Source organism: Ranitomeya imitator, chromosome 3 (assembly GCF_032444005.1).
Source record: "Ranitomeya imitator isolate aRanImi1 chromosome 3, aRanImi1.pri, whole genome shotgun sequence".
NCBI lineage: Eukaryota > Metazoa > Chordata > Amphibia > Anura > Dendrobatidae > Ranitomeya > Ranitomeya imitator.
This window is the reverse complement of record NC_091284.1, coordinates 751,286,593-751,298,688: the sequence shown is the minus strand read 5'-3', so window position 1 is coordinate 751,298,688 and position 12,096 is coordinate 751,286,593. Positions and strand designations below refer to the sequence as shown.

Here is a 12,096-nt window from a genome sequence, read left to right as displayed (position 1 = left end):
GCGGAACTGCAGCAGTTCTGCACCCATTGACCTCCATTGTGAGGGTCAAACCCGCAGTAAAACCCGCAGACGAAAAAAATATCTGCGGGTTTTCTGCGGTTTGTGGTGCAGAACCGCTGCAGCAGGAAGTGCGTGGGCGGAGTGTGGCTGTCCCCCCGTGCCCCAATCACACCCCCCCATGCTCCGATAACCTCACAGTGATCAAAATAAAAAAAAAAAAAGTAAATGACCCCCCCCCCCTTTATCACCCCCATAGGTAGTAACAATAATAAAGAATTTTTTTTTTTTTTCCCCCCCCCACTACAGTTAGGGGTAGGGTTAGGGGTAGGGTTAGGGGTAGGGGGTAGGGGTAGGGTTAGGGGTAGGGTATTTTCAGCCATTTTAACCCTAAAAAAAACTTCCTAGAAAACACAGACTCTGCAGAGAAAACTGCATAAAAAAAACCGCACTAAAAACCGCATCAAAAAACGCACCAAAAACGCACCTGCGTTTTCTGCCAAGAGCTGCGGTTTTTAGTGCAGAAAAAACAGCAGGGAAATCAGGAACGTGTGAACATGACCTTATTCTCAAAAGGTGCATAGGGCTAGAAAAAGCAGTGCTAGAAAAAGCCATTTTGACTGGGAAAGGCTATTTTTTAAATTCATTTTCCTTTATTATATTTTTTCTATTTGCTTATTAATTTCACACATTTATGCCCCCCATAAAATTAGAAAAAAAAATTGGTAGGCATTTCAACATTTAAATCCATTTTTATATTGTGGATTTTTCCTGTAATGGAGTCTGGTATTTCAGCTCCAGTTAGAGTAAATTTAGCCTCATGCTTGGACAGCAGAGCGGACCTGAGTGTGTTAGGACCCAGCTTCTCCTCCTACTCAGAAATCGGTGATCACATGATCACTGGGTGTTGGAGAAGGAAGCACTGGCAGTGCTTCCTATACTGTATACACAGCTTCATTCCTTCATCAGAAGAAAACTGCTACTCGCTGCTAAAAGGATCAGGACTGGTAAACTGTTGCTTGTGCAGAACACCTGAGTCACAAAGAGAACCGTGAAGTCTAAATAAAATTATACTTTCTACAATAATCTTCAATAACCGTTTACAGAAAGGACACAGTTATCACTGGACCGGTCTAGAGACACGATATGGTACAATGTCAGATTCAGAGGTGGAAACATTTACCTGAGTCCATTTATGATTGTCACTGGTGATAGCATGTATGTCAGAAACTAGAGTCTGGGGAGCAAAGAAGACAAAAAAAAAAAAAAAAAAACAACATGTTTACATTAACAAATAAGATTACAAGATTTTTTGCACTTTTTATGTCTTTTTCTGTTAATATTCGAGGTTAAATGGGTTTTTCCATGCCAGGGCAACGTTTTGGCAAGCACTGTTGCATGTCGAACCCCAACAGTGTGCAATGTTCACACTGTTAGGATTCTTGACCCATAACAAATTTGCATACTTGCAGTCACATGCCAGATCGCTTCTTTTCTGGCTTCTCAATGAGCCGACAAAAAAAAAAAAAAAAAAACACACACACCACAGGAAGAGGAGCTAATTGGCCTGTGACTGGAACTATGCAAATCATATATGACTGGCGTCAAATAACAGACAAACATTGATGATTCCTTACAGTGTAAATTTTACACACATTTATAATTTAGCTGGAAATTCAGAAATCCATTCTGTAAGAAAAAAAAATCTAATACGATCTTCCCTCCAAAGAACACATAACCCAGCAAACAGACCAGTCGCTATCAATATTTTGGCATCAGAATGTCCGAACTGGACCTCCAGGAAGGGGGGAATTTTTCCTACAGCTACAATTTGTATAAATGCCAGTGTTGATGGCGACTGATTACAGTAGACTTATTGTATGCCAGAATGATGATAATGATAAAAAGAAAAGTCGATTGCATAGTTACACAAAAAAAAAAAAAAAAACATTTAGTTTATTGTTTTTTTTCATTCCGAATATTTTTGTGGCATAAAAAGAACCAAAAAAAACCCCCAACATACTATAAATGCTTGGTATTGGTGGAATCATACTGACTTGGAGAATCAGCTTGCCCAGTCTCTTCCCATACAATGAATGCAGTAAAAATAAAAAAAAATAACACTACAGCCTTGGAATTTTTCTTCCTGCTTTTCTGTATATAACATGATTATTAAAAGCTACAAACCATCCTGCAAAGAACAATGCACACATATATTTGTTTGTACAATGTGTGCAAAACTTAAAGCGCTGTGGAATATGTTGGCCACATACAAAAAGAGAAAATTAAGTAAGTGTGTGTGTGTGTGTGTGTGTGTGTGTGTGTGTGTGTGTGTGTGTGTGTGTGTGTGCGATAGATATATATATATATATATATATAACACATATACACATACATACATACATATACATACACACCTTGAAAATTATCATGATGAAAATTGGCTGTGTCCTTAAGATGTTAATGGGATTCCATTAAAGAATGCATTATTAGTTATACTGGTACGGAATAAAAAGTTAAAGGGGCTGCATAAAGTTAAGGTACCGTCACACTAGACGATATCGCTAGCGATCCGTGACGTTGCAGCGTCCTCGCTAGCGATATCGTCCAGTGTGACAGGCAGCAGCGATCAGGCCCCTGCTGTGCTGTCGCTGGTCGGGGAAGAAAATCCAGAACTTTATTTGGTCGCTGGACTCCCCGCAGACATCGCTGAATCGGCGTGTGTGACACCGATCCAGCGATGTCTTCGCTGGTAACCAGGGTAAACATCGGGTAACTAAGCGCAGGGCCGCGCTTAGTAACCCGATGTTTACCCTGGTTACCATCCTAAAAGTAAAAAAACAAACAAACACTACATACTTACCTACAGCCGTCTGTCCTCCAGCGCTGTGCTCTGCACTCCTCCTGTACTGGCTGTGAGCGTCGGTCAGCCGGAAAGCAGAGCGGTGACGTCACCGCTCTGCTTTCCAGCCGCTGTGCTCACAGCCAGTACAGGAGGAGTGCAGAGCACAGCGCTGGAGGACAGACGGCTGTAGGTAAGTATGTAGTGTTTGTTTGTTTTTTTACTTTTAGGATGGTAACCAGGGTAAACATCGGGTTACTAAGCGCGGCCCTGCGCTTAGTTACCCGATGTTTACCCTGGTTACCGGCATCGTTGGTCGCTGGAGAGGAGTCTGTGTGACAGCTCTCCAGCGACCAAACAGCGACGCTGCAGCGATCCGGATCGTTGTCGGTATCGCTGCAGCGTCGCTAAGTGTGACGGTACCTTTAGCAAATAATCAAAGGACGGGTAATTAGTTTCTGATTTCTGGAAACTAGTGATGAGCAAACGTGCAGGGATAAGGTGTTATCTTAGCATGCTCTTGTGCTAATAGTGCGTCTTCGGTGTGCTTGAATGATATGTTCGAGTCCCCGGGGCTGTTTGATAGCCACAACAGCTGCAGGGATTGTCCGATACCTGCGAGACATTCAGGGATTGCCTAATGGACAGATGCGAGACATTCAGCTACGGGGCCTCAAAAATATATTCGAGCATGCCGGAGACACTCTTATCACCTGGGCATGCTTGGACAACACCTTATCCGAACACGTTCGCTCATCACTACTACAAACCCCACCGATCGAGAGCACAAAGACCTGAAGTCCTGCTTGAGTTTAGTGTTGGCCGCCACCACCACTTTATACATTGGAAATAGGACTGCCGGACACAGATCTATAATGAACTGAAGGTGTCCTGCAACCAAAAAAAAAAAATGACGTTCACACAACGGCTCATTTTCTTCCCTTCCACAATTGCGGTCCCAAACTTCAGGGCAGTGAATCACACACTGCATGGAACATTCCTCAGGGCCTTATAATCCCTATGGAAAACTAAAAAAATCCACACTAAGGAAATATTTTCGTTTCAAAATATTGGCACCATCCTTCACTGCCGGCTCCCGGACTGAAAGAATAGAAGCTAAATGGATTACACAAGTAGATCTCACATTCCAAGGTACATGAACTTATGGACTAATGTACGGCTACAGACACCACTGATGGAAGAAATATGGTAGTGGTCCTACTGGTTTCCGAGAACTTCATGCCTGAAGAGTCACGCAGGAAATTGATTAGAGGCTCACTGTTTCTAATAAAAATACATCGAGTTGCTGATTTTAGGTTTTCCATTGGATGGAAGCAAAAAAGAAAAATAATAGAGGACACTTCTTAAATCACTTTACGAAATTCTATGAATGCACAATGCCAATTACACAGAAAACTCACATCTGTAGGAGCTTTTGACTAGAGATAAAAGGGGTATTTTGGGAATAACAAAATGATCACTTATCCAATGGAGGCAATGACTGCTAGACACAGCCAGACTCCTTATAGAGAAGGCAGAGATGGTTTATTACTGTCCCAAGTGATGTAAGCACAGCATATAGAAAGTGCTAACCGTGCGTCCTCCTCTGAACCCAGGGGTCATGTGATGGCTGGGTGAAAGGAAGAAGAGTAAGGCTACTTTCACACTAGCGTTGGTACGGGGCCGTCACCATGCGTCGGCCCGACGTACCGACGCAAACTGCGAAAAAAAATTGAACAAAGGGGGCAGCGGATGCAGTTTGACAACGCATCCGCTGCCCCATTGTAATGTCCGGGGAGGAGAAAAGGAGTTCCGGCCGTGCATGCGCGGTCGGAAATGGCAGACACGACGCACAAAAAAAAGTTAGATGCAACGTTTTTTGTGCCGACGGTCCGCCAAAACACGACGCATCCGTCGCACGACGGATGCGATGTGTGGCCATATGTCGCAATGCGTCGCTAATGCAAGTCTATGGAGAAAAAACGCATCCTGCGGCAACTTTGCAGGATGTGTTTTTTTCTCCAAAACGACGCAGTGCGACGTACGTCACACGACGACAGTGTGAAAGTAGCCTTAGCTGTCGAGTCCAAAGAAAACCAGATCAGCTCTGCTATACAGCCAGGAAGCGGAACGTCTCCTGTAACTGGGGAGAATAGGTAGGGGAAGTCAGGTAAAAAAAAAAATAATAATAATTGAAAAGTCCCTTAGAAATGTATAATCTGGGAGGGGGGTGGGGGGGCGGTGGAGTTGAGGGGGGAACAATACAGGAAAAAAAAAAAATCTGTTACTAGCCCTTTTCTTGTTGAAACCAAAACCCCCCCAAACATATGTCCAATATGTAAAATGATTGGTTAGAGAAAGAGGGACATGTTTTCAAATGCATTTCAGTGGCCCTTTGCAGTCATTATAACATAAGAAAAAACACAAATCCTTTCCTCTCTCATGGGTATTGCTAGAAATCGGCAAATAAATAAATAATAAGAGAAGAGAGTATAAAAAAAAAAAAAAAGACGCACATGGAGGTAGATAAGGGTCTAATGAAAGACCCGTGTCCTCCTGCACTAAGCTAAACTGAGGTTCATAATGCCAGTCGGTGGGGTGTACACTGCAGAGGAGGAGCCATAGTGTCAGCCTCCTAGTGGCAGCAGCATACACCCGTGGTTCCTGTGTCCCCCAATGAGCAGCGATAGAGAAATAGTTCTATATACTGAAAATGTGCCTGGTCAGGAACAAGGGAGCGGGTGAAGCGGTCTAGTCTTGAACTGGGCTCCAGAAAAAAAAAAACACTACCAACTTGTAAATATTGGGGCAATCTGGGGGTCCGGGTTAACAGTGTTAATAATCTGCTCGGTGCCCGCACTTACCCGAACACTGCAGGGGGATTAGCTTTATTCTCCCTGGCAACGGTCCGGCTTCAGTCAGTCAAGTGGTGCTGGTTCAATCACTGCTCTGAGAATACAGGGTGGTGGCCGGCTCTGACTGACAGCCAGCCCCAATGCAGGGCCAGTCAGGGCCGGGGCTGCGGTTGCAGCGGACGCTCTGTACACTACGCAGCGACTAGACCTGCGCCGGACCTGTAACTGAAACACTGTCGGGGAGAATAAAGATCATTTTCTCCCCGCAGCATTCGGCTAAGTGTGGGCTGGTTGGTAACACTATTAACCTACAGATTAACGTTTTTCTGGTGACTGGTTCCCTTTAAGAACGGTCACCCCATTCATTTTTAACGTCTTTACCAACGGAGCCGACCTGGTGAAAGGTCCACTTCAAACAACTTCACTGGTCATCTATGCAGGAAAACTGAATTAATGCCTAGTCAACAAAATCTTATTTCTACTCATCTTGGTCTATTAATTTATAATTCAGATTACTATTTTGTTACTGATCCATGAACGTCAGATCCTACCGTCCCGCAGCCAGGGACCATGAAACGTGTCTGCACAATAGGAGATCCGAGAAGCTCTTGCACATGGAACGCTCACCTGCATGGTCGGCCTCAGAAGAACGTGCCTGGTTTGATACGTTGGTGATTTTAAGTTGCCAGATTGCCTGTAGTCCCGTACTTCAGCGATTACACACCCACAGTGGAAAATATTTACCTGGATAGAAATTATGTTATTTTTTTAACCTCTCAATAATATATGTAAATATTACCAACCTACACCCCATTGTTCTTTTTCATACTTTGGTAAATTGTGAACCAAGCATCTAGTAGCCTCATGCCAAGCCTGGCATTACGGGCGTCATACTAGGTGCTTACCAGCACAGCATTTCCTCAAAATCTGGAATCCCAGGAACATGAAGTTTGCATATTTTAATACCCAAGACCACCAGGAATTTTATTATTAACCCCTTCACTATATAATCACATGGTGCTCTTACTGGGGAAACCGGTCATTGTTATATAGGCATTATCTGACTGTACAAAAGTTTCAAAGGCATTTTTTTTTTTTTTTTAACAGCCTTTAGCTTGATCTCGAGCTACGGTGACTCGATGGATCAATGAACTCTAGCAAGATCAATCTTGTGCAAGCCTAGATAAGTCCACCAGGTCTTCTCGACCATTTTCTTGATTGTATAAAGCCATCAGGTTGCTGGTGTTCCACTTCACCTTGTTCCTTCTAGTCCTCCATGATGTTCTTCTCCAGCGATTGCCCACTTGATACCAGGTGTCCAAAGTAGGCAAGTCGTAGCTTGGTGATCCTTGCTCCAAGTGACATGTCTGGCTAGATTTGTTTCAACATTGATTTGTTTGTTCTTCTTGCCATCCTTGGTCTTGATAACATCCTCCTCCAGCACCACATTTCAATGGCATCAATTCTTCTTCTGTCTTGTTTCTTTATCGTCCATGTTTCAAACAAACCCGTTACCACAGATAAGAGCAGACTATGTCCGAGCCCTGGCTTCATCGCCAGTGAAATGTTCTTCAATATGAAGACCTTGTCCAGTGACTTCATTGTTGATTTGCCCACAGCTATTCTCCTACTGGATTCGGATGTCGTCACTGCATCTTGACTGCATCAAAGGCGGCACAGCGAGGTAAATATTTGGGTGCATAGCTACATACCATGACAACTGCCTAAAAAGCAGTGGAGGTGAGGAACTTAATTTACTGGTCAGAGTCCCATTCTCTAGACACCTGCCTGGATAGCGATAAAATTTGAAAAGCGATAAAAAAATAAAAATAAAAAAAATCCCTCCTCAAGCAGCTAGCGGGGACCCAAAGATTTAGAAAGAAAAAAATAGACACTTTATTGGGAAACTTTTAAAATCTGGATGTACACAACAACTCATTTGTGAAAGTTCTATGGCGGCAGCATCTAATCATAATCTATAGCCAAAAGAATATCAAAAGATTAAAAACCTGAGCCTTTTCCAGAAGGTCTACTAAAATTGGTGGCAATTCTTCTGCATCTATGTAGTCCAACAGCTCTCCTTCTTCATAAGGCAGCTTGATGGTTTCCGAATCTGAAAAGAAGAAAAAAAAAAACAAAAAAAAAAAACATGCAACTTGATTAACAATGGGAAAAAAAAAGAAATCATTCTACTTTCAAATTATATTAGCTTTATCTTACAAGAGACATAAAATAAAGCCATATTCATCTTCATATTAGAGTTAGTCCCATGCTATCAGCCATTTCAGTAATAAAAAAGGTCTGCAATAAACAGATGGGTGATAATAGTTCATTCCAAAAATCCAGCCGCTTTGTATAAGCCGTACAGGACATGCTCTCGAATTCTACGAAGTTAGATCACTGAGAGAAACATGAAGTCAGTTGCCATTAGTGGTTTTCCACAAGTCGGATACCTGATCCGTTCTTGCCCCGGAGCATTAGGGAGTAGCCTTCATTTCCAGGGTAAAGATTGACCACCAAGCAGGAGAGAGACTCTTGCGCTACGAGCTTCTCCAGGAGATTCACATTTCGTCTTAGCTTCTGTAGAAGAAAAATTCAGAGAAAGGGACTGTCTCATCTAGGTTAAAGTAACATTTCTCTTTAAATTAACACTTTGCCCTACAATTTAAAACGGATCTGAAACCAGATTTCACAACACAGATAGTATACATTAAATAGATTTCTTAGACCCTATGAGGTTGGTGTATTTACTGGGAAAATCCATGTCAAAATTGCTGCATTTTAAGGATATCAAAATGAGCATTTAAAAAGTCCAACTACAGAGTAAGAGCTTGTGAGTCCAAGTGCTTTCAGTCTCTGACCACCCAGCCTGACTGGACTGCTGCAGCTTGTACTTAGCAGTGTGAGATCTCAGCAGCTGGGAGGACGTTGAGGAGCTCAGGCTATGTTGGAGGAAACCAAGACATGTTTTCAATGTACGCCAGACTCATCTTGGTTATGTCCGGATATAGTAAATGCTCAAGTTGTAATAAGTGTACAAACGGCACAACGCTCTCACAGTGTGGCGATACTGCCACAATACGAGGCATCAAAGGAGTGCCTGATCCAGCTTTTTCACGGCATTCATTCTCCAGCACTCAGGTTTAAGTTGCAGTGAACAGAGAGATGCTTTATAGCCTTCCGTTCGGTCACAGATATGGTATAGTCTGTATAACGTCTAGATTGTGAGCCCCATCGGGGACAGTGATGATAATGTGTGCAAACTGTAAAGCGCTGCGGAATATCTTAGCGCTATATAAAAATAAAGATTATTATTTATAACTACCATAGGTATAATGTCGTAGCTAAATAACAGATCTATGAAGTTGTGGATTATATTGGAATCTGTAGTGGGGCTGGAGGTGCGGAGGAGATGGATACGCAGTGCTTTGGACAAACTTTCAATATAACCTGGATTTTCATCTGCTGGGCTCAAAATGAACAAGGGCTTAAATGAATAATATACAAGCTTTCCCAAATAATCATCTCCTCCTGGAGGATCAGACACCAGGTTCAATGCGACAGGTTACTTTTATAAAAGGCCTTTTAGCCTCTTTACATTGACTTCCATTCTTCTGCGCCAAGACAGCTTTGGCGGATGGATCCATTTTGAAATCGATCCCAATGACTTCGAATCGGCCAGTCAACTTATGTTCTAATATTTCAGAACTGTACTATTTTTGTATTAAAAAAAAAAAAGAAAACAAAAACAATGGACATCAGCAAGTATTTGGCCTCACAGAATGACAAAAAACAAAAAAACAAACAAAAACCCTGCATATTCTTACTTTTCATAAAGGTTATAATATGAACAGGCAAAAAAAAAAAAAAAAAAAAAGGAAAGGAAAAGCTAAAGACCACCCGTGGCTATCTGGGGCCAAATGGTGACTGCCTGTCCAGCTAATCTGGTCCATATGTGCCTCACTTAGTACCTGGGAGACAATAAAATACATGCCTGATATATTGAATTAATGTACACGGTGAAGCAGTGGGAGTAATGGTTTCCAGCGACAATAAGGGGAAAGCGTGAGCTAGAGGTTAGCCTGACATTGAGAGGAGATGAAATCATATTTAATGGCAGGAGAAGAGGAAAGCACGCTCCAGACAGAAATGTTCCCAATCTAATGCACAGGAGAAATAGCTCATACTGCACTTCTACATGAAGACCGCTCTGGTCCAAGAACAACTCCGACACCTTGCACCACTCGTGCACAATAACTTTAACAAGGGCTGAAGGACGTTTCCAAAAAGTTTTATATTCCTTAGAGTCATCTACAAAATTCCTGCCCGTTTACCTTCACTTCCGGTTCTTTTTCACATTCTTCGATGTACAGGTCATATAGCTTATGGAACAAAGATTTCCTAGGGACAAAATAAAGACGACATTTTACAGAAAAGACTTTTATCTTCTTCATATATCACTAATAAAGTGGAACATGCATTATATATCACATACATCTGATGTTGTCGAGAGGACCTCAAAGCCACTAACCCAAAACAGCACACAGAAAGAAGCTGGCAATTTAGCTTTTGGGAAAAGCTGAGGACCAACAGTTTGGACACCACCGCCTTGGGCAGGGTTCAGATCGCTGTATCCAAAAATGAGACAGTCACATCTGCAGACGTGAAAGGCTGTTTGCATATTCAGGACCAGCCTTTTATCAAATACATTATTTTGGTTCGTAAGATGGACTGGAACTGTTCATGGTGCAATTTCTGTAGAAACGAACTTCTAGATGGACTCCAAGTCGTTTGAAAATGTCCACATAATGCTCCCAAGACTGATGGTTAGCAACCATTACTTCTTTAAGATCACTGCTGTTTTTCCTCTTTGGCATTGCATTAACCACACGCCCGCATACTCCAGACCAGCAAAATGCCTAAACTTCTGCTTTTATAGAGGGGGGGGGGGTCACACTTGCTGATGAAAAATGAATCAAGGACTTTTGATTGTCTGCAACTTGTACCAGATTTTTCATGCACCGTTCTGCAATTAGTTTTCTTTAAATAAATTATGACACTGTGTAATTTCTCATGGGTTCTTCATCTGAGGTTATAGTGGTCTAATTTTAAGACATTCTAAAAGGATCAGAGTTTTTTTTTTACGTCCAAATATGTAAAATACGTACGCTACTCACCTGGTAGCAGTGTTTTTTCAGGAGCCATGACAGCACAACGAGAGAGGGGATCCGCCCTTCAGGGACAGGAAACCTCAGACATAAAAGGGCGGCACCTCACTCACCCGCCAGTTGGTTTACAGAGTATGAAAGGACCTTCTAGGTTAGTAGCACATAAACAATATTAATATATGGTACAATTCACCCAGTGAATAAACTTAGGAATTTTCTAAAGGAAGTGTTGAACCCATAAACAAAGAGGGTAGGGAATATAAGGGTGCTGTCATGGCTCCTGAAAAAACACTGCTACCAGGTGAGTAGCGTACGTATTTATTCAGTCGCCATGACAGCACAACGAGAGACTTTCAGAGAAGTGAAAAGGTGACTAGGGAGGGATAATAGCTTCCAGCACCCTTCTCCCAAACGTGAGGTCGGAGGAGCCACCTAGATCTAATCTATAGTGTCTAAGAAAGGTGGATGGAGAAGACCATGTGGCCGCCTTACAGATGTCCTCAATCGATACTTCTGCTCTCTCAGCCCAGGATGTGGCTACCGCACGAGTGGAGTGAGCCTTTATACCTTCTGGAATCTCCACGCCACCTGCGGTATAAGCAAGAGATATCGCCTCCCTAATCCATCTGGCTAGGGTATTTTTTGACACTCTAAGTCCCTTCCTAACCCCCTGGTAGGATAAAAATAATGCGTGGTCTTTTTTCCAGGTGTCTGTTACTGAAATGTATTTAAGAAGGCACCTACGTACGTCCAAACAATGAAATCTCTGCTCCTTATTGTTAGAGGGATTAGGACAAAATGAAGGTAGGATCACCTCCTGGGATCTATGAAATTTTGAGGCAACCTTTGGAAGATAAAGAGGGTCAGGCCTCATCACCACTCTATCTTCCAAAAATTGCATATATGGACGTTGCCTGGATAATGCCTGAAGATCACTAACCCTTCTTGCCGATGTAAGAGCAACTAAGAGGGCTGTTTTGACCGACAGGATCTTGATCGGGACAGAGTCAATAGGCTCGAACGGAGCTTGTGTTAGAGCTGAGAGCACAAGATTTAGGTCCCATGGAACTATTCTCTGTTTAACAACCGGCCTGGATTTGGTGACCGCTTTGAAAAACCTTGTTATCCAGTGATTACTGGCTATGTTGGAATTATATAGTGCCCCTAGAGCTGAAACCTGAACTCTAAGGGTGCTGGTGGCTAAGCCTAACTCTAGGCCCTTCTGTAAAAATTC

At 42.6% G+C, this 12,096-nt stretch overlaps 1 protein-coding gene across 9 annotated transcripts in view; it reads right to left on the bottom strand.

Moving 5' to 3' along the window:
* SUPT20H (SPT20 homolog, SAGA complex component) overlaps nt 1-12,096 on the bottom strand; it is a 97,488-nt gene that overhangs the window by 68,569 nt on the left and 16,823 nt on the right. For all 9 annotated transcript variants that reach the window (XM_069758943.1, XM_069758948.1, XM_069758950.1 and 6 more), the window contains exons 5-9: nt 10,029-10,095; nt 8,148-8,274; nt 7,704-7,807; nt 6,322-6,438; nt 1,181-1,234 (exon numbers count right to left, since the gene is read on the bottom strand). In XM_069758943.1, the coding sequence (XP_069615044.1) occupies nt 1,181-1,234; nt 6,322-6,438; nt 7,704-7,807; nt 8,148-8,274; nt 10,029-10,095 (469 nt within the window). The remainder of the gene's footprint in view (nt 1-1,180; nt 1,235-6,321; nt 6,439-7,703; nt 7,808-8,147; nt 8,275-10,028; nt 10,096-12,096) is intronic.